Source organism: Balaenoptera borealis (assembly GCF_965194805.1).
Source record: "Balaenoptera borealis genome assembly, chromosome: 8".
Classification (NCBI taxonomy): domain Eukaryota; kingdom Metazoa; phylum Chordata; class Mammalia; order Artiodactyla; family Balaenopteridae; genus Balaenoptera; species Balaenoptera borealis.
The window spans coordinates 38,516,718-38,542,911 of record NC_138865.1 but is presented as its reverse complement, the minus strand read 5'-3'; the positions used below and the strand labels follow the sequence as shown (position 1 = coordinate 38,542,911).

Sequence of the window (26,194 nt, the reverse complement as noted above, 5' to 3'; positions counted from 1 at the left end):
TAAAAAAATTATTTCTATCCTAACAGGATCTGGGCATCCTATATTAAGTGAATAGTTTGTGAAAACCAATGTCATTACAGCAAGCATTTAATTTCATTATTGTTTATAGGATTTTCCTATTTAATGTATATCTTTCAGTGAAAGAATATGTAAGAATGTTTTTGGTGATTTATTTGCTAGACCAGTGCTGTTGCAGAAGCTCAAAAATTGATGGTTCAAGCAGTAGATCTTCTTTCTGCCATTCATAATTCATTGCATCATGGCATCCAGGCCCAGAATGATACTACAAAAGGAGGTAATTGTCTGTTTTGCTCCTACTTTTTTTTTGTTCTTTCCCATCCAGCGTATATAGTGTTTGGTTTGTTCTAAAATATCCGTTAAGTCAGTCTATGTAGACTTTGGTATGTTTTGCTCCATAGACTTATATAGAGTGTTTATGGTACCTTCTTTTTAAATTTTTTCTAGACCAGTTGGCCATCTCCTGTATCTTACTGTTTGGGTTCTGAATCTTTACTCTGTCTCGTAATCACTCAGTGATGTCAGCAGTAAATCATTCTTTTTTAATGACCTCTTCCCTTTACTCCTTTGAGAGATCATCAGCTCCGTTACACAGTCTTCCCTGACTCCACCAGGCAGGCCTAGGTATTCCCTCTGTGGCCTCATTGCATTCATACATGCCTTTGTTACATTTTTTTAGTATATCATATTATAGTTTACCTTTTGTCTTTCCATGAGATTTTTAGTACTGTTAGGCCAGAGTCTAACTTTGTGTGGTCTCTACAGTGCTTGGCACGTTGTTGACAGGCAGTAGATTTTATTTATGAATTAAGCCTTAAAAATAAAAGGCATAGTGTACCTTTATTGTAAAAGCCCTGACTGAGTTAACATTTTAGTAATGTGTAGCAATTTTGGTTATCCTTAAAACCATTAAAATGAGATGATATTTGTATTTTAAAATTAGTTTTTCACAGTTGTTAGTCCTCTGACCAGGAAGTCCAGTTTTATTGATTCACACTCCTTTCCTTTTTCATCCTTTCCCCTCCTTTTAGGGACAGAAGTTGTGGTATTCCCCTTCCCATGAATTTTTTTTCTTACTCAAAGGTTAGGTAGTGGAGCAGTCCAAAAGGTAATTTGGTTTAGGAAATCAGTATTATCTTTATGGATAATAATTATACTGAACTTATAAATTCATTATTAATTCATTACCATTTTCTTTTTCTCCAGGAGAGAGAAAGATAAGTGACTATTAGATGATTGACTAGGTGACATTCTGTAACCATGGGACCTTAAAAAGAAAAAGGTTTTTATGCATAGCAAGCTATCTAGTACATGTTTACAGAGAGGTAAACATACCTACAACTCGTCAATACTTTGAAATCTAGTGCAAGAATACTTTATGGAAACCACTGTAAAATACATTACTTCCAAGTAATTTGTTTGGTTGGTTATGTATCAATAGGGTATTATGATGCAAAACACGAGTCTTTCAGATGACTCTATTCTGATGCTCCTTTTGCCATATCCTGACTACTGTGGGCTGTTCTTGTATATAACTGAGGATAATAATTGCCATGGGAACATTAGTTGCCCATGTGGTTTGTGGCTTCCCTGTAGTTCACATCAGTCAGCACTTAAAAATAAACAAACAAACAAACAAACCTGTGTGTATATTCTCAACTGTTTCTCTGATTTTATGGGTTGTTCATGAGTAAGCTTTAGGAAGATGGTTTGCATAAAGTTGGTTTGAATAAACTAAGCAAGTGAAGTTTTAAATTTAGGGAGTACTCACTCTGTGCTTAGTTAAACACTGTTTAACTCACTTAATTTAACTTTGTAATTATCCAACTGAAGCATGAAGCTAAACAGTTCTATAATAAAAAAAAAAGTGAATGCCTTCCCAGCAATGTTTATTCTAAGAAAATGGTGATTAAAGCAATAGTGTAGATTAGTTTTGGTCTCAGGTTATTCATTTTGCCTTCTTAATATTAGTACAACTGCAGCTAGTGACAAAATGACTGTGTAAAGCTTGAAATTGCTGAGCATTAATTTTAGCTTCTCATTGAAAAGCTACTTAATCAGTGGGAACTTGGAAACAGTGGTATAAAGGGAGAAAGTAGGAAGAATCAAACTTGATTCAAGGATTACTTGCTGGTCGGTTTACTCGGTGGATGTGATGTGTTGAAGATGAAGGAGGCAGAAATGGTTTGGGAACAGGAGATGCTTAAGGAAGGCAGCTCAGGTATGACGAATGGGATTTTTTGACGCGGTGACATGGAACAGTCCACCGGCAAAGTAAATATTTTGCTCTGGAAAATGGATGGAAGAGCAGGTTTTGGAGTTATTTTCATGTTAAGTGCTAATTGAAATTGAAGGAGTGGATATGGTTGCTCAGGGCTTGCTGAGTTCAGGACCTTGAGTTAGAACTTTGTTGAAAAAACAAGAAGAGGATCCAGTGAAGCACATGTTGCTCCTCACGTTTGCTTATGCTGTTGTATTGCTTGTGAATTCTGTGCTTCTTTTTATATGTCTGTGGAATCCTTCAAAATAATGTTCAGATCATTTCCTCCAATGAGATTTTCCATGTTCTACTTGTCAAAATTTATTTCTCTTTCCCATATTCTTTTATAGTTGTCTGTGGATTAGGCTTGGTTTACTCCTTAGAATGCAAGTATCTTTAACAGTTGCTAATGGAAATGAAAAATTTAATTAAACTTATGTTGCCTGAAATTGGTAGGTACTTTTGAAGTGTATCTCCAAATCTGACGTTCAGTTTCAAGAGGCCTTGGAGAATTCCCTGGCAGTCCAATGGTTAGGACTCTGTGCTTTCACTGCTTCAAGGCACGGGTTCAGTCCCTGGTTGGGGAGCTAAGATCCCACAAGCTGTGCAGCACAGACAAAACAACAAAAACAGAAAGAGCCTTGTCATCCTTTTGAAAAAAATTAAAAGGGGTCTGATTCAAGTGGTAGATTAAAGACATGCATTTACCTTCTGAAACCTTAATGAAACAGTGGTAAGTGTTCGGATTTTTTAAAAAAATAGGTATAATCAATAACGAGGAAAAGGAAAAGAAGACAATAGTAACAGAATTTTAAAAGCTGGAAAACAGAAGGACATTGAGCTGTCTGTCCACAAGTAACTGAGTTCTTAGCCACTGATAGGGAAAGTCAAGATACAGTCCAGTTTATACTGCAGATCCTCTGAAGGGCCTCATTTTTAGTATACCAGGTACCTCTAAAAATGAGGATGAGAATTATGGTGATGAGAACTGGTTAAAAACTGTTTAGAAACAGAGATTTCCTCCCCATTTTCTCCATGGTAACATTCCTGAGCCTCAGAATACTAAAAGTTTATTCTCTGGAATAGGGGAGCAGAGAGATTCTGAACTGAGAAGATACCAGACACTGTTGAATGGTACACATTATGGGGAGCTAAGTGGTAATTTAAGTACTTATTGTAACACCTGTTCTCCCCTTTCCTGCACACCACATCAAGCTCTAGCTGTTTTTTCCCCCCTACTCAGCTTCCAAAACAGTGCAGCCTGGCTATTGCACTTCACCTAAGAATTTGGAAGACTCTTAGGGAAATCTGGCAAACCCAAGAGATGGAGAAAAACATCAGCAAAATCTAAATTTATTGGTATTAGCAGTTCTCCTGATAAAATGGTTTGGTAGAAAAGCCTAACCTAATTCATAGAGCTCTTAATGAGATTTTTGGTCCTTTAGTTTCAAGCCCGAGTATATAGTCATGGGTGGAAATGTCTAGCCTATAAAAAAGACCAAAACAGGCAAGCAAACAAAAACCTTTAAAAAAATGAAAAAAAAAATCAATGCGTATGTAAAACAAAAATAGGATGTTATTTAAAAAAAGGGAAAAAAGAATATATTTGAGGTTCACAATGTAAGAGCAGAAATCATTTAAAAAAATAGAAAATATAGAACATAAAGTTGAGGAAATCTTAGAGAAAGTAGAATAAAAATGAACAGGTTAAAAATAAGGAGGAAAAAAGTAAAAATACAATAGGATCAGTCCAGAAGGTCCATTGTCTAATAAAGATAAATAATAAACAAGATAAATGAAGGATAAATTAATAAAAGTTTTTCCAGAAATAGAGATAAGAAAATAGAAGCAAAAAAAAAAAAAATCATTTGATCATTTAAGAAGATTTCCTGGAAGGAAATGAAGCAAATACCCAGGTTAAGAGGGCCAGTAAAGAGTTACCCAGCACAATTAGGATGAAAGTAGACTTCTATCGAGGCATATCATCATGAAATTTCAGAATAGTGGGGAAAAGTAGAAGATCCTAAGAGATTTGAAAGAGAAAAGCAAGTTGCACACACAGAATCAAGACGGAATGTAATCAAACTTTTCAACAACAGGAATGGAAGCTAGAAATTAGTGGAGCAAAGAACAAAGTTGAAGTAGTCACACTTCTTCATTTTAAAACTTACTACAGTGCTACATTAATCAAGAGAGTTTGGAACTAGCATAAAGGTAGACATAGATTAGTGGACTAAAATTGAAAATCCAAAAATGATCCCTCATGTTTGTGGTCAGATGATATTTCACATGAGTGCCAAGACAATTCAATGGGAAAAGAAAAGTATTTTCAACAAATGACACTGGGACAATTGGATAACCACATGCAAAAGAATAAAGTTTGTTACCCTCCCCCACCCCTCTTCACATCATAAACAAAAATGAACTCAAAATGGATCAGTGACATAAATGTAAGAACTAAAAATATGGAACTCTAAAACCTAGACATAAACCTTAAGAATCAATAAAAAGAAAAATTAAGTCAATGAAAAAATAGGCAAGGGATCTATATAAATTAGACATTTCTCTGAATAAGATTTACAGATGGCCAATAAGCATGTGAAAAAATAGACGTGCCATGGGAAATGCAAATCAAAATGAAAAGATACCACTTCCCAACCACTAGATGGCTGTAATCAAAAAGACAGATAGTAACAAGTGTTGGTGAGGTTATGGAGAAACTGGAACCTTCATACACTGCTGGTGGAAGTATAAAATAATGCAACTACTTTGGAAAACAATCTTGCAGTGTCTCAAAAGGTATAATGTAGATTTATCACATGACGCAGCCATTCTAATATTAGTATATATACACCCAAGAGAAATGGAAACATGTCTACACAAAATGTTGTACAGTAATGCTCAACAGCTCTATTATTCATGATAGCCAAAAGGTTGTTGGAAACAACCCAGATGTCCGTCAGCAGATGAGCGGATAAATGTTGTGCATCCATGCAATGGAGTAGCATTTGGCAATTAAATGAAGTACTAATATCTGCTACAACATGGATGGACCTTGAAAACATGCTAAGTAGAAAAAGCCAGTCACAAAAGATCATATATGATTTTCATTTATATAAAACATCCAGAGTAGGCAAATCCAGGGAGACATAAAGTAGATCAGTGGTTGCCTAGGGCTGGAGGAGGGTGGGAAGAAGGAGGACTGCTAACGTATATGGAGTTTTTTCTTGGGGTGATGAAAATGTTCTGTTTTTCATGGTGGTGGTGGTTTTACAACTCTGAATATACTAAAAAACTATTATGTTGTACACTTTTAATAGATGAATTATATGGTGTGTTAATTGTATCTCAGTAGAGTTGTGATTAAAAGAAAAGCAGTGGACCAGTGTTTTCAGAATTTGGGGGGAAATGGTTTCTAATCTTGAATCCTTTTCCAAAACTATCATTTAATTGTGAAGAAAGATAATTTCAGGTATTGAAAATCTTGCAAAATTAATCTTCCCCAAAGTTTTTCAAGGCTACTGGAATGTGCTCCATTAAAACAAGGGAGTAAATCAAGGTAAAGGAAAGCATGGAGTTTAAGGAATATAAGAATCCAGCATAAGAGAATAACGAAGGAAATCGTAGGGTGATAGTGCAGCAAGATCATAAGATACTATATATCTGAGCATAATACATGGAGGACAAGTCCAGATTGAAGAAAGTCACAAGGCTTGAGGGTAGATGGCTCAAAGTAGATACAAGATCTGTTGTCACCAATGAAATTGATACAATAGCTGTTCTCTTTAATGTAGAAAAAAGAGATTTAGAGAATTGGCAAAGGATTTGGGGTCGAATTAAAGTGTTAAGTACATACAAACAAAGCAAACAAAAAGTAAGAAGTGATTAACTTCAGAATATATATGAAAGTAAAACTTATTTCCATGTTTGCAAAAGTTATCCATGGCCCAAATATGAATGTAATTTGCTTAATCGTAATGGTGCTGAACATTGATAATAATCAAAATTTTGATCTAACTGTGTTGGAGGTGAGAGGACAGAAATGTATATATGCATATAATTTATATGTGCTTATAGTGCTACTTCATATTTTTTCCATTATCTCTTTTTACACATATCCTCTCCTTTTGAAGCTGGATTAAGTCAGATAATGTGTAAAACTGAAAAAATATGAAGTAAGTAACACTATAAGCTTGTTATTTGGTGATATGTAGGTAAATACCAAAAGAGCTAAGAAGAAGTGGAAGACATTGCCTCTGGGAAGAGAGGAAATAATGGAATTGGCAGGAGAGGGTGGGCAGAAGATTGTTAGTTTTAATAAAAACCTTGTTTGGCTATTTGATTCTCAAGTGGTATGCATTTATGACTGAGTAAAAGAAACTAAATTAAAAGTTAATGTGAATTAAAAGTAGATTAAAATATAGTTTAGAATTATGATGGTTTATTGTCTGGTAGTATTGCACCTTTAACCTCCTGAGGGCTGTACTTGGTGCTAAAGCAGAAATTATGCTGCCTCAACCCAGTCAACTTCATATGCTGGTTTGGCAGTGCACAGGAGAGGTGGGAACTGACTTCATTTTAAAATCACCACCCATTAGAGAGGCCTATGTCATGATGTACTAGTGCCAGGAACTTGAGGTGGTTTTACTCTTTTAAAACATTTTCTTTTTCCAAAAAATAAACAGACATCCTCACACATGTGAGGGATATGTGTAATCTAGAGGACTTCTGGTTTTTGGAGTTAAAGATATTTCTGCTACTTGCTTCTCTTGTCCACAACCAATTGAAAACTATAAGGAATATGAGAAACAGAATCCTCTCAACTTCTTAAAAAATAGGAAACCTTTATAACCTTAAAAAAAAAAAAAAAGGTAGCCAAACACTGTAACAGTAGGACCCAGATGAGGGAGAACATTGAGAATGGATTCCAAGATTTTCCTGGTATAAACAGAAGAAGTAAACCATCAAAAGCACAGTGTTCCCCAAAGTAGTTGGCATGATCTGAGGGACAAAACTAGGGATTCCTTTGGAATAACAGCTAAGAGTGGGGCACACAGGCTGGTTGTGGGAACCTACCTGATTAATATCCTGGAGAGGCAGAGGAGGTGGGGCTCTCCCACAAACCACGCAAAAATGTTGTTTTCGTTACTCATATAAGAGAGAGGAGATGCTATAGATGTTAGCAGCTTAGTGAATGGTAATCTTTGTCAGTAAAGGAAATAGAGAAAGGTAACTTCTCTTGCATACTCACACAGGCATATCACATGTGGCTTAACTGCAAGTCAGTGAGGCTTCCTGATAGTCTAGAGAGCTATTCTAACACCACACTCAAATAACTGGCTCAGAAAGCATTCACTGAATGATTTAATAATAAAAAAGAAACTGCACAGTAGTATTTACACACCAATATTCGAGGAAATTAATGAACAAAAACAAAAGGCAGAGGCAGATGAAAAACAGATCAGAAACATTCTTTTTCGAGATTTCAAAAAATTCATTAAAAAATAACCTCTGTGGGGCTTCCCTGGTGGCGCAGTGGTTGAGAATCTGCCTGCTAATGCAGGGGACACGGGTTCGAGCCCTGGTCTGGGAGGATCCCACATGCCGCAGAGCAGCTGGGCCCGTGAGCCACAATTACTTAGCCTGCGCATCTGGAGCCTGTGCTCCGCAACAAGAGAGGCCGCGATGGTGAGAGGCCCGCGCACCGCGATGAAGAGTGGTCCCCGCTTGCCACAACTAGAGAAAGCCCTCGCACAGAAACGAAGACCCAACACAGCCATAAATAAATCAAAAAAAATAAAATAAATAACCTCTATGAAACAAAAGCATGAAACAGAAATATTAGGACCAAAGGAAGAAATAATGAATAACAGAGTACAGGTGAGCAGGCAGAGTTCAGGAAAGAAGGAGAGAAAAATCCTGAAAGTGAAGACCTAATTAAAAATACCAAAAAGTATGCTAAGCATTGCTGAAAAATTGTAAAGGACGTGGAGATCAGGACTAAGGGGGAGGTGGGTGTCAGTGATAGGAGATTATAATGGGCTGAATGATAGCCCCAAAGATATTACGGTCCTAATTCTCAGAACCTGTAATTATTACCTTATTTGGGAAAAAAAAGATCTTTCCAGATGTGATTAAGTAAGACTCTTCCCATGAGGAGATAATTTTGGATTATCTGGATGGGCCCTAAATATCATCCTAAGTGTCCTTCTTACAAGAGAGGCAGAGGGAGATTGGACACACACAGAAGAGGAGAAGGTGATGTGATGACAGAGATAGAAGTTGGCATGATGCAGCTGTAAGCCAAGGAATTCCAGTAGCCACAAGAAACTGGAAGAGGCAAGGAACAGATTTTCCCTTAGAGCCTTCAGGAGTGCAGCCCTGCCAGTACCTTCATTTCAGCTAAGTGATACTGAAGTTAAACTTCTGGTCTCCAGAACTGTGAGAGAATAAATGTCTGTCTTAAAACACCCAATTTGTGGTAATTTGTTACAGCAGCCCTAGAAACTAATACAAAGATAGATTGCATACAATGGAATTGATCATATATATAAATGTATTGCTAATTATGCTTTGCCACTTTTTTCAGACTTGAGGTACTGACTTACAGTAATTTCTAGAAAGGGAGAAAACTAGATTGAACTCTGTGGTGTTGGATTGAAATTAAAGATATGGGTATAGTACATAGTTTCTAATATATATAGGTTGATATAGAAATAAATGTACATGTAAATATGCATATGTTTGAATGTGCATGTGCATGTATGTAAACATACTTACTTTTATGTCCACATAGCAGTGAGCACGCTTAACATCTAGATCTTGCTTCCTAAAGACGATTGTCTGCTAAAAGGAACCGGGGGTGGGAGTCAACCAAGATGGTGACATAGGAAGCGCCCCTTCCTCCCATGGGCACACTGAATGTATACCTACACATGGAACGCTTCCCTCTAAAAACGATCCAGAAACTAGTTGAGCGACTTATACACATGGGACAGTTGAGGAAATACCCACATCAAAGGCGGTAGGAAAGGCTGAGACACACTTGTCAAAAACCCCACCCCTGACACAGCCCCACACAATTGGGAGCGGACCCCCAACTCTCAGGTTCTATCTGAGGAGTGAAGCATTTGGAGCCTACATCTAGCACCCCAACTTTGACTCCTTCCCGAGGGATAGGCTCCCAAAACACCTAGCTCTGAAAGCCAGTGGGGCTTGTGTCCATGAGACCTATAAGACTATGCCAACCAGAGGAGCAGTTCCTATTGGGAATGCAGTCACTTGCTATGACTGTCCCCACAGGGATCAGCTCGGAGGAAGCAGGCAAAATTGCCCATCTCCTAGTCTTTTCTTGAGAGAGGTTTATCTGTATACATAAAAGGCTGGCTTCTGCCTCCAGCCCACTCCAAGTCACCGGCATCTGCCTGGAAAAGTTTGTACATACATTTGCACCCCAGCTTTTGTGGCTGCTGCCTGAAGCATGGGACCCAGATCTCCTGGCGGTGATAGCCAAAGGGGCTTCCACTCATGAGTTCCAGAAGACTATAGCAAAGAAGCATTCCTTAACTGGCTCTACACCCCAAGGTTCAGCACACAGAGAGCAAACGAAATCACCCGTCTTCCAGTCTTTCCCTGAAATAGGTTTAACTCTGTACTTTAAAAGCTGCTGCCTGCATGCTGGGCTTCTAATTTAGCAGGCATCTAAGGGCCACTTGAGATCTTCCCCAGAGACAGGGGAAGCCAGCAGGCATCTCTCCCACCTTCTCCCCATTAGCCTGCTCCAATAATAAAACCCAGTTGACAGCGTCTCCCCAAAAAAAGCTTGTACACACATCTGGTGCCCAAGCTTTTGCAGCTGCCATCTGAGGGATGAGCCCCCAGGTCATCTGGCTCTAGTGGCCAATGGGATTTGCATTCAAGAGTCTTACAGGGCTTTATCAAACAAATAGTTGTTAATGAGTGCAGGAGAACCCTTCCCCATGGCCGTGTACCGAGGTCCAGCAAAGAAGGATTAGGCAAAAACAACCTTTTCCCACTTTCTCCCTGGAAGAAGTTTAACTACATACTTATCCAGCTGCTCCCTGAGGGTCCAGCTTCCAAGCAGCGTACATCTAGGTTCTGGTTGTGATCCTTCCCTTTCGGACACTGATGGGTCTTGGCACACCCTCAACTACTGGGAGCCACTAAGAGCAAAGGAGGAGGCTTGGACGGTCACAAAACTTTGAGAGAAAACTAAGGTCTTGGTCTGGGCTGATTGACGAGGTCCATCTCTTATATGACAATATTCGTCTCCTACATGAGACCACTCTGTCAAGACTGGAAGATGTGACTGTTTTATCTAATGCATGGAAACCAACAGAGAGTCAAGAAAAATGAAGAAACAGTGGAATATATTCCAAACAAAGGAATAAGGTAAATATCCAGAAACAGATCTTAATGATATGGAGATAAGTGGTTTACCTGATTGAGAGTTTAAAACAACAGTTATAAAGATGCTCACCAAGGTTAAGAAGCAATGCATGAACAAAATAAGAGTTTCAACAAGGAGATAGTAAATATTAAAAAGTACACAAGAGAAATCACAGAGCCGAAGAATTCAAAAAACGAACTGAAAAATTAAATCGAGAGGTTCAACAGCAGACTAGATCAAGTGGAAGAAGGAGTCAGCAAACTTGACAGGGCAGTTGAATTCATTCAAACAGAGTAGGAAAAAAAGAGAAGATTATGGGATTTGTGGGACAACGTCAAGAAGATCAATATATGCATGATAGGGGTTCCAGGAGGAGAAGAGAGAGGAGCAGGGCAGAAAGCATATTCAAAGAAATAATGGCTGAAAACTTCCCTAACCTGGGGAAAGAGACAGATGTCCAGATCCAGGAAGCTCAGAGAGTTCGAAAGAAGTTGAATCCTAAGAGACCCACACTCAAACACGTTATAATTAGTCAAAAGTTAGAGACAAAAGCTTTTGACAATTGTCAAAAGTTAGACTCTTAAGAGCAGCAAAAGAAAAGCAACTGGTTGTGTACAAGGGAACCCCCATAAGACTATCAGTAGCTATTTCTACAAAAACCTTGCAGACCAGAAGGGAGAGGGATCATATATTCAAAGTACTGAGGGAAAACAAAACAAAAAAAAGCTGCTAACCAAGAATATCCAGCAGTTGTCCTTAAGAATTAAGGAAGAGAGAAAAAATTTCCAGACAAGCTGAAGGAGTTCATCACCACTAGACTGACCTCACAAGAAGTGTTAAAGGAAGTTCTTCATTTGAAACAAAAGGACACTAGTTAGTAACAGGAAAACGTGCAAGTATAAAACTCACTGGTAAAGGTAAATTTATAGCTAAATTCAAAATAATTCTAATATTGTAATGGTGGCAGGTAGACCATTTATATCTCTGGTATGAATGTTGAAAGACAAAGAGTATTTAAAAAACTATAACTACAGTCATTTGTTATTGGATACACAGCACAAAAAGATGCAAATGGTGAAGTCAAAACCATAAAATGTGGGAGGAGGGAGCTTTTGTATGCATTTGAAGTTATTATCAGCTTCAGATAGACTGTTATAAATATGTTTTATGCAAGGCTCATGGCATCCACAAAGCAAAAGCCTGTAGTAGATATGCAAAAGGTAAAAGGGAAAGGAAGCATACCAGTACAGAAAATCATCAAATAATAAAGGAAGAGAGCAAGAGAAAGAAAAATGGAACAAAGGAATTGCAAAACAACCAGGAAACAATTAACAGACTGGAAATGGTAAATCCATACCTATCAATATTTATGTTAATTGTAAATGGGCTAAATTCTCCAATCAAAAGACATACAGTGTAGATAAAGGTTTGTCAATTTTATCTTTTCAGAAAACTAGCACTTAGTTTTGTTGCTCTTCTATTCTTTTTCTATCTCATTTATTTCTACTCTGGTCTTTTATTTCCTTCCTTCTGCTAACTTGAGCTTAATTTGTTCTTTTTCTAATTCATTGAGGTGTAAAGTTAGGTTGTTATTTGAGATCTAATTTCTTAATATATGCATTTATCGCTATAAACTTGCCTCTCAGAACTGCATTTGTAGTATCCTATAGCTTTTTGTATGTTGTTTTTTTTTAATTTTCATTTGTTTCAAGATTTAAGAAAAATTTCTCCTTTGTTTTCTTCTTTGACCCATTGGTTGTTCAGGAGTGTGTTGTTTAGTTTCCACATACTTGTAGATATTCCAGCTTTCCTCTTCTTGTGTTGTAGTTTCATACCATTGTGGTCAGAAGGGATAGTTGGTATGCTTTCAGTCTTAAATTTGTTAAGAGTTGTTTTGTGTCATATCATATGCTCTATTATGGAGAATGTGCAATGTGCCTTTTTAAAAAAATTATTCTTTGGCTGCGCTGGGTCTTCGTTGCTGCGCATGGGCTTTCTCTAGTTGTGGTGAGCGGGGGCTGCTCTTTGTTGTGGTGCACGGGCTTCTCATTGCGGTGGCTTCTCTTGTTGTGGAGCACGGGCTGTAGCGTGCGGGCTCCAGTAGTTGTGGCTCATGGGCTCTAGAGCGCAGGCTCAGTAGTTGTGGCACATGTGGGATCTTCCTGGACCAGGGCTTGAACCCGTGTCCCCTGCATTGGCAGGCGGATTCTTACCCACTGCGCCACCAGGGAAGTCCCTCAGTGTGCCTTTGAGAAGAATGTGTATTCTATTGCTCTTGGATGAAACATTCCGTATATGTCTGTTAGCTCCATCTGGTATAATGTGTAGTTAAATTCCAATTTTTTTTTTTTTTTTTTTACTGATTTTCTGTCTGGATGATCTATCCATTGTTGAAAATGGGATATTGAAGTCTCCTGGTATTATTGAATTATTATTTCCCTTTTTAGAGCTCTGAATATTGGCTTTATTTTTGTGCTCCTGTGTTGGATGCATAAATATTTACGTTTGTTATATCCTCCTGATGAATTGACTGCTTTATTATGTAATAACTTTCTTTGTCTTTTGTTATATTCTTTGGCTTAAAGTCTATTTAGTCTGGTATAAGTTTAGCTACTTCTATGCTTCTTTTGGTTTCCATTGGCATGCTTTTTCAATTAATGCTTTTCCTAGCTTTATTCACTCTAGCTAAGGTATGGAAACAACCTAAGTGTCTATTGATGGATGAATGGATAACGAAAATACAATATATATACGCTGGAATATTAATCAACCTTAAAACAGAGGGAAATCCTCTTGTTTGTGACAACATGGATGAACCTGGAGGGCATTGTGCTAAGTGAAATAAGCCAGACAGAGGAAAACAAATACTGCATGTTATCACTTATATGTGGAATTTAAAAGAGATAAAGTTTAACTCATAGAAGCAGTAGAAACATGGTTGCCAGAGGCTGAGGGAAATAAGGAGAGGTTGGTAAAAGGGTACAAACCTTCGGTTAGAAGATGAATAAGGTCTGATGATATGATGTATGAAATGGTGACTATAGTTGATAACACTGAACTGTATAATTGAAATTTGCTCAAAGAGTAGAACTTAAATGTTCTCATCAAAGGAAAAAAATAAATATGTGAGGTGATGGATGTGTTAAATTAACTCAGTGGGGGGAATCCTTTCAGAATTATACATATATCAAATCATCACATTGTACACTTTAAATATCTTACAATTTTATGGTCAATTATACCTCAATAAAACTGTAAAAAAATATAAAAAATACAAGGAACTAGTACATCTTGGAGGAATGGGTGATTCCAGGTCTAGGGCAGGGAAAGAACAAGATGAGCCTGGAATGTCTTATTAGCTGGAAGTGAGTAAATGTTCAAAGAATGATGGGACAGGTCAATTAAACACAGAAAACAGCTTGAACACAGCTGTTTCACACAGTCCAGGTTGGGGACAACTTGAGCATCAAAATAAATAATTCTGATAGATCATAACCAATTGAATAAAAGAAGAAGCCATGGTTCCATACTGATATAAATAAATGAATTAATGAGTAGATAGTTTGATGATAATGAGCATATTTAGGTGTCCTTCCCCTGCACCCCAAATATTTATTAACTACAAAGGGAAAAGGTAACAATAGTGAAGAAGCCTGGCAGACACCAACTTAATCAAGTGATCAAAGTTAACACCAGTAGTAGTTAGTTAAAATCTCCACTTTGCTGATGGGTTGCAATTAGAACAATATAATGTCACTTCTTTTATAATCCAAAGGTTAATAATTTGAATCTAATCACAAGGAAACAGGAAAACCACATTGAAGGGCAGTATACAAAATTATAGGCGTGTTATTCTTCAAAGTTGTCAAAGTTATTCATAGAAGCCAAGCAGAAGAACTGCTCCAGATTGAAGGAGACTGAGAGACAATGAAAATAAATACAACTTGTGATTCTGATGTCGATTTGAAGCATATTACTGGTACAGTGTGCAAAACTTGAATGAGGTCTGAGCATTAGATGGTAGTAATTGGTCATTGTTAGTTCCCTAATTCTGATTGTTGAATCGTGAATATATAAGGGTATGTCTTTATAGGAACAACACTCTCATTGTATTTGAGAGTGATTTGGTATTGACTGCACTTGCAACTTTACTGTAAGTTTGAAATTGTTTCAAAAGAAAAATCCACCTTAAAAAATAATGCAGAAAAGCAGATCAGCGTGTATAAAATGTTGATGTTTTGTTTACAAAAGTAACATTGTTTGAATGGGCAAACAGTGGTATATCCATACAATGAAATGGTTTTCAGCAGTAGAAAAGATTGAATGTTGATGCACGCAACATAATGGATAAATCATTGAAACATTATGCTGAAAGGAGTCAGATATAAAAGAGTACAAATTGTGTGACTCTTTTTGTATCAAAGTAGGAACAACTGATTTATTCATGGAGAAAACAGTGCCATGGTTGCTGGGCATGGGAGTGACTGGCTGGTAAGGGGCACAGGGAACCTTTTGGGGAGATGAAAATGTTGTATACGTTGATTGGGATGGTAGTTACATGGTTGTATATATTTTTCAAAACAATGAACTATAAACTTAATATTTGTATTGTATAATATGTATACTATACCTCAATAAAGTTGAAAAAATATATATATATAAATAACCACACATGGAAGAAGCTTGTAGTAGTGGTTAGTTCTCAAGAGATGAACTAGTCACAAGTGAGCAGGAGATTTGCTTTTCTTTGTACCTCCGTTTGTTGCATTTGAAACTTTTTAAATCTGTTGCATGGATACCTATTCAAAAATACATACCAAAGAAACTCCAAAATTTGTAGATGTGTCTGTAATCTCATTTATATGCATATTATATTGCTTATATAACTTACTCTGACCAGTGATTAGGATAGAATATTCATTGAGACTATGCTTTTTGAGGTTAACAGTTGTGGTTAAATACCTTTTTATAACTTGTGTGTGTGTTGAAATATTTATAACATGAAATTTGCCATTTTAACCATTTTTAAATGTAGAATTCAGTGGCATCAAATACATTTACATTGTTGTGAAACTGTCACCACTGTCCATATCCAGAAGTTTTCATCTTACCAAACTGAAACTCTGTACTCACTAAATAATAACTCCCCATTTCCCCCTACTCCAGTCCCAGACAACCATCATTCTACTTTCTGTCTCTATGAGTTTGACTACTCTAGGTACCTTATATAAGCAGGATCATACAATATTTGTCCTTTTGTGTCTGGCTTCTTTCACGTAGCATAATTTTATAACATTTTATAGAGAGAAATCAAGTAACCAAGAAGTGTAGTATAATATAACAAAACCTCAGCAGCTTCTGCATTGTTTTCTAGAATTCCTTCCAACTTCAGGGCAACTAAAACTTATTTCAATAAGTCTAACTGTAAATTGCCTGCCTGCCTAACTTGGGAGAGATGTATTGTCCAAAAATGATATACTGTCTCTATCTCTTTTGACTTACACACTTCCAAATCTTTAATTTTGGCATCTAATTAATTTTAGAATAGCTTACTTTGTTAAGTTAAATCAAAGCACATTGTTACTATAAATCTTTTATCCAAGGACCTTATGCTATTTGTAATACTTTTCTGCTATTGATAATGAAGGTCAATTATCTAGCAAGAACTTTAGTAACTAAAACACTCTAAACCAATGTGCCATAATATTTTGAATATAGTAATTATATGTTATTATTGTATCCTTAAAAGAGTGCTAGTGTGAAGGGAAAATCATTTTATTTGTCATTGAAGAATTTTATGCATTTTTAACTGGAAAACCAAGATAATATTTGTACACCTACAGACTTGTAAAGTCAGAAGAGAGTCTAGAAGTTGTCTGATCTGTATCCAGTTTAATTCAGGAAATCTTTACCGAGCATAACACACAGTGGGTAGAAAGTGATGTGAATTAGCGTCTTTTCTGGGCTCATTTAGTAAGGGCTATTCAGGTTATTTTAATATAAGACAGTCTGAGATAAATTGTGTGATAGAGATATATGAAATTTAGTGGGAAAATGTTAGACCGGTTTATTCTGGGAGGGCTTGTGTGGTAAAGCTGTCTTTAACTTTTTGTAGTTTGTGTTGCCATGAAATCAAATGCAAACTCCTGCCTGGCTTTTATCCCCACTCCTCCTTAACTCGTCTATATCCTGAATAACGGCTTTGATCTCTTATTATATCTCAGTTCTTATGCTCTTTTCTAGTTAGGCAAGTTACTATGTCTTGTATAGGATGGTTACAAAGTCCTTAGGCATGAGATTCAAGAACAGCTGAGACTTAAAAATAGCTACGAGGAACCACTTTAGCACTTAACCATTTACAAGGACTATGTCCAGAAAAATGTAGGGGGAAAATTTAAATGTGTGTAGAGAATAGAGAGAAGCATGTAGATGACTTCTAACTTTTGTGCCTAGGGATTTTGTCCCCACTCTGTTTATATGCATCTATTTTTACTTTTGAGTTCAGAGAAGTTATGACTTGGAAAATTGCAGCTCCCTAAGGGAAAAAGAAAAAGAGCCATATTATCTGTCTTCCAGGCCTTTGATATTCTTGGAATACTTTGTCCTGACTAATATTTTGTCTTTTAACTAACTTATCATTTAGGTCTTTTTTTAAAAATTTTATTATTTTTGGCTGCATTGGGTCTTTGTTGCTGTGTGCCGGCTTTCTCTAGTTGTGGCGAGCAGGGGCTACTCTTCATTACAGTGCGTGGCCTTCTCATTGTGGTGGCTTCTCTTGTTGCAGAGCACGAGCTGTAGGCACACAGGTTTCAGTAGTTGCAGGCACATGGGCTCAGTAGTTGCGGCACATGGGCCCTAGAGCACATGGTCTTCAGTAGTTGTGGCATGTGGGCTCAGTAGTTGTGGTGCGCGGGCTGTAGGGCACATGGGCTTCAGTAGTTGTGGCACACAGCCTCAGTAGTTGTGGCGCACGGGTTTCGCTGCTCCACGGCATGTGGGATCTTCCCGGACCAGGGATTGAACCTGTGTCCCCTGCATTGGCAGGTGGATTCTTAACCACTGTGCCATCAGGGGAGTCCCCATTTAGGTCTTTTCTTATACTTCACTTCTATGAAGTCTTTCACCTAATTTTTACATGGGTAAGACGCTCCTCTGACATCCTGAGCTTACCCTCACTGAATTATACTTGCATCTTGTGTTCATCTAGACCAGTGTTTCTCAACTGGGGCTTCCCAGGGACATCTGGCAATGTCTGGATCTATTTTACAATTAGGAGGTTGCTACTGGTATGTAGTGGGTCGAGGTCAGGGATGTTGCTAAACATCAGCTGTGCAGGACAGCTGAGTTAGTTTCAAAAGGTAATATTGTTTTATATTGCACTTTTTTGTTTGTATAAAATTGAAGTCAGAATATATTGTGTTTGTTATCCATTTCCCATTAATATTTACTGCTTTCCATGGTAATATAAATTTTCATGAGTGTCTTATTATGTATTTATCTTCTACTTGTGGTTTAAAGCCTAAAAATAGATGTATTAAGAGTAAATGCATATTCCTGGGTAGTAATTTTCCGTGCATATTAGAATACTTTCAGAGAAAATCAGTGTAATGGACTATTTAAGTATCTGGATTCTGTGCGTTTATCATTAAAGTCTGAAATGTATTCATGTTAATATGGTAAAGAAGCTTCTTACAGCATCGTTACTACTACTTTTACCTTAGTTCTGAATGAAGTATTATAAGTCAGAAATTCAAATTATTATAGTGGTGGCAGTCTTTCATTTTATTTTGAGCATGCATATCTTGTCATTCAGCAAACAAGTATCCAGTGCATGTCATGAGCCAGGAATTTGGTGTTTGGGATCCAACCCTGTTCTTGCTTTCAAAAGAACTCAGAGAGAGAGACAAATGATGTAATCCCACACAGACAGTCTAGTAGTGTATATACAAAGAACATTGTATATACATCATCGGGGGGACCAATGATGAGAGAGAATTCAAGCTATATCAAGTTCAGGCTAAGAACAAGGGGGTAGGTTTTACAGGTAGAGAGAATAGTTTGTATAAGCAAAGAGGCATAAAAGGACATGATATTTGTAAGTCACTGTGCTTGCTTATATCTTACAGTACTTAGGGAATAGGGAGTATTAAAAGATGATTTTCAGACAAAGGTAAAACCATGACTCTTATACAGATATAAAAGTGAACATGTGTTAAAGATTTTGTTAAACTCATTCAGTGACACAACCAGACATGAAAAGTTTTAAAACACACATTTATATGGAGTAGTGGAATATTGAAATAAATTATAAATGGAGGCAAAACTTTTTTCTATAGAGTATAGAAGATGCCGGTAGAATCTCTACCAGACAGAACAGAATTTCATGTTTATCAGTTACCTACAATTTCTAGATTTGTAAAATAGCTCCCATAGAGTCAGTCTGACAATGCATACTTCATTGGAGTACAGAATTTTTTTCTATAAAAGTGGCAGGAAATTTCAAGTTGAGAAAGACTTAGTTTGGAGCTTTGTACTAGTGTGAAAAGTGAGATCACCAGAGGACAAAGAATGGGAGAGAGGAACTCACCCTCAGGTCTCTTGTGATATGTTATTTTCATTGTGAATTTCTGGAATTACATCTCAGTGCCAGATGCATTCCAAACTCATGGGGATGGGATGGGGACTGTTTTCCTCTGCCGCTTTACATTACTATGTAGTTGAGTGTGAATTGATTCTGCAGTTCAGAAATTGAAGGGAAGACAAGCCCATGTTTGTGCTCCCGTTTGAAACGTTTCTTCACAATCTCATGGTTAATACAGCATTGCCCTTTTGTTTATTTATTCTGAGAGAATATGTTAACTCTGTTTTATCCCATTCTTGGCTTGGAGTTAATTTTGAGGTAGAAACTTCTCTCTGTCACCACTACCACCACCATGTAGGGAGGAAGTACAATATTAGGTTATTAAATCTGCTTATCTCATTTTAAAAATGTGTGTGTATAGATACATTAATTGTAAATTATAAAATCCATTTAGAGAATATTGTGATTAGAATTCAGAGATGCTTTTGAAACTGGCCTTTTTCTTTTTATATTTAGTAGTATTTGAGGTTTAAAATTCAGAGAAATGTTGAAAATGTTACTTTTTTTCTTTTTAGATCATCCCATTATGATGGGTTTTGAGCCTCTTGTTAACCAGAGACTACTTCCACCCACCTTCCCTCGATACGCAAAAATAATAAAGAGGGAAGAAATGGTCAACTATTTTGCAAGATTAATAGATAGAATAAAAACAGTCTGTGAGGTGGTCAATTTAACAAATTTACATTGTATCCTGGTAAGTACAAATCTCTATTCTGGAATGTAACTTTGATTTAACAACAGAATAGTTTATTACTTTTTAGAGACTGACTGTCCCAAGGATAAATAATGCCGCTCACCTGTTATCTGTGATATCTGGAGAATTAAGTCGTGTGTGTGTGTGTGTGTGTGTGTGTGTGTATACTTTTTGTATTTAATCCTCATAAGGATTTTATACTATCCATTATAGAGATTAAGAACCTAAAGTGTGGAGGAGTTAGATAATTCACCCAAGTTTTAAGAATGGGGCTTTGAATCGTCAATTCTCTGTTCAGAACCTTTTATATAAATAAATGTTTGTGTTTATGCATGCATGTATACATATACACGTACATATATATGTGCATATGTGTAAATATTTTTTCATACAAAAATTGGATCATGGTATTTGGTAACTTGCTTTTTCATCACTAATCTCTATACCACGAACATCTTTTCGCGTCAACAAATATACATATTTCTACATTATTTTAATGGCTACATGGTATTGCATTGTAAGTATATACCACAGATTTTTTTTAGTCCATTCACGTTGAATTACATTGAGGTTATTTTCAGTGTTTTACACTTATAAACAATACTAAGATGAACATCTTTGTAGGTAAATCTTTATATCATGTGCCTCCTTACCCCTTAAGATAAATTGCTAAACAGTGAAGTTATTGGGTAAAAGAGTATGTACATTTTTAAGCTGGCATATTTTGGATTAATCTTTTTTATGGGTAAAAATATAGGAACACAAGGTTTATTTGGGGAATGTTAAGACATTCAGAGATGGAGTTTTATTAATTGGTAAGGCTATAATGACATATACTTCAATTAGGAAGGTAGAAAACAGGCAAAATAATAGTGTTATTTAGACATAAGTACACTAATTTATTTTGTATGACTATACATATATACGCATTTGACTTTTGCTCCCCCTCAGTGTTGAGGTACATAATTTCTAGCCCCATGTCATTTCCTCTGTGAAGTCCTCCCGTTTGGTTTCAGGTTGCTTCTGTACCTGTGTTCCTTCAGATGACAGATTATCTAGTTTATATTCCTAGAATTTAGCAGCAGCCTCTGGGGTATAATTGATAAATGTTCAATAAAGATTTGTGCTTCTGTTATGCTCTTTCTTATAGTAACTTTATTTTCCTTTTTAAAAAAATTTTTTTTCTTTTCTTTTTTACATTTATTTCTTTTTTATTCATTTATTTTTGGCTGTGTTGGGTCTTTGTTGCTGCATGTGGGCTTTCTCTAGTTGTGGTGAGCAGGGTATACTCTTCATTGCAGTGCGCGGGCTTCTCATTGCTGTGGCTTCTCTTGTTGTGGAGCACGGGCTCTAGGTGCACGGGCTTCAGTAGTTGTGGCACGTGGGCTTCAGTAGTTGTGGCTTGCGGGCTCTAGAGTGCAGGCTCAGTGGTTGTGGTGCACGGGCTTAGTTGCTCTGCGGCATGTGGGATCTTCCTGGACCAGGGCTCGAACCCGTGTCCCCTGCATTGGCAGGCGGATTCTTAACACTGAGCCACCAGGGAAGCCCTCCACTAATTCTTTACCATTAAAGCCCAGCTTAAGTCTTTGTTCCTTAGTGAAACTTTCACTGATTATGCCTTTATTACCTCCTTTTGTGTTTCCTTTCTTTTTAGTAGTTTTTCCTTATTCTGTCATAAGAATCATAGAATCTTAAAAGTAAAAAAGATTATACGCACAAGCCAGTTCATTTTGCAGTTTATTGTACAGCTAAACAAACTAAGGTTTTCAGGGCTTTATAACCAAATTAGATGGTTAGTTAGTGTCATAAGAGAATTAGAATAGAGATTTTATTGTTCTGCTGCATCTACTTTTCTAATCCTTAATTGATATATGAATATATATTTGTGTTCACTAGATTAATTGTAGGATTTCAGAAAAGGAGAAGATCAATGTGAATTGGAATAAGAAAGTATAATGCAACAGTTGGAACTTGATATTCTGACAAAAGATTATGGATTGCCTTGTCAGGGACGGGGTGAATGCATAATGACACATCATAATAGAGGGGAGCTGGAGGAGCCAGGCCTGGACTGCTGTCACTGGACATGGAGAAGGCATAGTAATGGAAGAATTTGGATCTCTGACAGACTTGAGACAGAGTGGTAGTGGGGGGAGTGCAGCAGGGACCACGAGTAGAGAAAAAGATTAAAGTTTTATGGAAGATAAGGGACCAAATAGTCTGGTGGATCTGCATAGGAAACCTGTTATTATTAGGATAAAGTGCCAGGTTCTAGAGAGTGCTTCTACATATCAGTAAGATAAAAATCAACATCCCAATGAAAAATTGGGAAAGGACACGAGCATACATATTTAAAAAGAAATAAGCATGAAAGATGCTTAACCTTACTAGTAATTAAAGAAATGCAATTTATAACAGCTAGATTGAAAAGTATAATAATATTTAATGTTGGTAAAGGGAAGTAGTCATTCTCTTATACTCCAGTGGCTGTCTCTCTCAAAAGTCTTAAAAATGTGTATACTTGGCCCAGAAACTCTCCTTCTAGACATTTAGAATAAGAAAAAAGGTGTTTGTTGCATCATCCTTTGTAATGTTCAGAAACTTGTAACAGTTTAAATACTGAATGGTGACAATATCCATTCTGTGGTATGTTTACAATATATGTCACACAGCCATTAAAAAATATGTTATAGAAAACTATTGACATGGGAAGTATTGACATTGGGAAATGTTTGTGAATATCAAGTTATGTTTAACTTTTCTTTTAATATAAATTTATTTATTTATTTATGGGTCTTCATTGCTGTACGCAGGCTTTCTCTAGTTGTGGCGAGCAGGGGCTACTCTTTGTTGTGGTGCATAGGCTTCTCATTGCTGTGGCTTCTCTTGTTGTGTGGAGCACAGGCTCTAGGCGCGCAGGCTTCAGTAGTTGTGGCGCGCGGGCTCAGTAGTTGTGGCTCATAGGCTCTAGAGCTCAGGCTCAGTAGTTGTGGCGTATGGGCTTAGTTGCATGTGGGATTTTCCCGGACCAGGGCTCGAACCCATGTCCCCTGCATTGGCAGGCGGATTCTTAACCACTGCGCCACCAGGGAAGTCCCTGTTGAAAGTTTTAAAATATTTTTTATATATGTTGTTGCACACAGAAAAGATATTCAGAGACAAAGCCAAATTCAACCAAATTCTTTCTCAAAAGATTAGAATAACAAATACTAAAATATTAATTATGACTATTTATAGATAGTGGAATGCTATATGATAGTTTTGTTTTTTGCATTTTTCTGCATTTTCAAAGTTTCTGGTATTTTGCATATAGGGCAAAAACCAATGGTAAGGGGGAAGGTAGTGACACTAGTAAAGGGAAACTCATAGTTTAGGAACCCATAAGATGATACTTTTGACAGCTGTGGATTAATTAAGAAGATATACCTAGTTTAAATGAGGTAAATAATGGACTTTATAGACTGTATCCTGTTAGGGGTGTATACTAGCAATAAGAAATTGAGTACAGACGAACTCTGATAGCGAGTACAGTATATGTACATTCATCAATTCAGCCAACATGCTTGTTTTGTGCTAGGTGCTGTGCTATGGCTGGTATACAGTGATGAGCAAAAGCATATCATCCATCTTGTCATGGAGCTTACAGTGTAGTATGAGATAGAAATCGATCAAATAATCATAAAAATCATTATAGAATTACAAACCAGTGTAGGGAGTATGAAGCAAAGGAACTAGAACATATAGCATATAATGAAGGAACTGACCTAAATGATCAGAGAAGTCTTTCTTAAAGAAGTGAAGGTAAAGCTAAGATCTAACAGTTAGGTAAACATCATTTGGGACAGTAGGGGGACAGTTCCAGGTGCAGGAAGCTGAATGCTCCTCCATGTGATGGGAAAGAACGTGATACATTTGAGAAACTAAAAGAAAAGTAGCAGAATGTAGCATTGAGTGATGGGGATGGGGGATTTGGTGAGGCTAGTGAGGTAGGCAGACCAGACAAGGCCATTTAAGCCACATTAAGGATTTCGATCTTTATCACAGAGCAAAGGAAAACCATTAGTTTTATCAAGAAAGATCAGTGTGTGGGGGGCACAGTGACATAATAGGATCAAGAATGTGCAAAAATGTGGCTGCATTGTAGAGAAAGGATTGGAAGGGACCAGAGTAAACACAGTGTGATAAATTAGGAAACCAGTACTGCAGTCCAAGGAAGGCGAAGATGGTAACTTGGACTAAAAGGATGGCAGGGAGATGGTGAGGTTGTCAGTGTTAGAGCTATGTGTGAGCTAAAATTGATAGAATACTGGTGATGAATTAAACATGGGGCATGAGAGAGCTCTGAGGAAGGTCTCTAGGCTTCTGCCTTGTAAGTCTAGATGCACGTTTGGTGCTGTTCACTCAAAGGGGGGGGATATTCTCAAAGGACCTTTGAGGGTCTTAGTGAAGTAAAGTTTGAGGTACCTTTAATATATTTAAGTAGAGATATTGGATAGTATTGGCTATATGGATAGAGTTTAGAAGTCTGTGCTTAGAGTTAAAATTTTATAATTATTACAGTATAGATAGTAATCGAAGCATGAGTGTTTATGCTTCAGAATTTACGAGGATAAAATATATAGGTTAAGAAAAGAAGGTTTTCTGGAACTAAACTTTGAACCTGCAGAATAAGCTGAGAAGTAGCCAGAGGGAGAAACATGAAAAGTCATTTAAAAGGTTTTTCAAGAAGGAAGTCACGCTGCTGAGAGGTCAAGTGAAAGAGATGAATAAGGTCCCAAATCAGTGTCCATTGGATTTAGTAATGGGGGACAAGTGATGACTAGAGCAAAGAGCCAGGTTACATGTGTTGAAGATGGGTGAGAATTGAGTTGAGTGAGTAGAGACAGTGGGTGCAGCCAACTTCTTCAGAAAGTTTGGCTGAGAAGAAGGCAGCAGTTGAGAGGAAAATGTGACATCATGTGATGATCTTCTTTTCTTTTTAAAGATAAGAGAAACTTGACTTTAAATGAAAATGGGAACGATCTGGTAGAGAGGAAGAATTTTAATATCTAGGAGAGCAAAGTATGGATAATTGACAGTGTGTAATGTTTGTGAAAAAGCCAGAAGGAATGGAGTCTTTAATACATCTGTTGTTAAAGTAGGCAAGGAAAGGATCTGTGTACAGATGTGGATACAACTAGAGGTTTAGAGGCTGAAGTTGAGGCATTTTCTGTGGGATAAATTGTTTTAATTTTCTTTGTAATGTGGAATAGTAGAATCTCTCTCTGGTGGAGAATATTCACTTTGAGGAGTGTGCGCAAGGTATAAAAATTAATTACGAAAAAAGAGAATGTAAAAAAAAAAAAAAGAGAATGTGAATTCAGTTAGCCTGGTTACTTGGTATTTATTTCTGTGAAGTAGGAAGTAAATCTCTGTCATTAGTTAGTAAATTATTATTGATACTGTTATTTTCATGATGTACAAATTTAATATCAGTATCCACATAATACTGTTACTGGTAAGTTTGTTAAAAAAAAATTTTAGGCTCTAAAATTATCCATTTTTCCGTTCATACAATTAGACAATTCTTATAGAAATGATCTTTAGCTATCTTTCTTATTTTAACTTTGGTAGTGTATCATTCCCAGAAGGTCTGGTAAAAATTATACTCTGTATACAAACATTTTCAGCTTTTATTTAATCTATTAATGACACTTTTTTTCTGTGTATCTACTAGGATTTTTTCTGTGAATTTAGTGAACAATCACCTTGTGTTCTTTCAAGATCTCTATTACAAGTAAGTTCCACTTAGTATCAAAATATGTCTTTAAACATCAAATACTGTGTATTGACATTGTTTTATTGATTGATGGAACAAAAGGTAGATACTTTTAAAGGATATTCCACAGTTAGTGGTATATTTTTGTAATAGAAGTATTGACTTACAGTGTTAGACATTCATCAAGATCATATTCTGGGCCATAAAATAAACCTTAATAATTAAAAAAAATTGAAATCATACAAAGTATGCTCTCTAATTTGGAATTAAATTAGGAATCAATAACAGAAGTATCTGGAGAATTCTCCAGATATTTGGAAATTAACACATTTCTAAAGAACCCATGGGTCAAAGAGGAAGTATTGAGGGTAATCAGAAAATATGTTGAACTGAATGAAAATGAAAATATCAGA

At 36.7% G+C, this 26,194-nt stretch overlaps 1 protein-coding gene across 7 annotated transcripts in view; it reads left to right on the top strand.

Moving 5' to 3' along the window:
• The window catches only part of NAA35 (N-alpha-acetyltransferase 35, NatC auxiliary subunit), a 94,752-nt gene that overhangs the window by 41,533 nt on the left and 27,025 nt on the right, over positions 1-26,194 (top strand). For all 7 annotated transcript variants that reach the window (XM_082401178.1, XM_082401175.1, XM_082401176.1 and 4 more), the window contains 3 exons: positions 181-295; positions 19,845-20,023; positions 25,740-25,799. In XM_082401178.1, the coding sequence (XP_082257304.1) occupies positions 181-295; positions 19,845-20,023; positions 25,740-25,799 (354 nt within the window). The remainder of the gene's footprint in view (positions 1-180; positions 296-19,844; positions 20,024-25,739; positions 25,800-26,194) is intronic.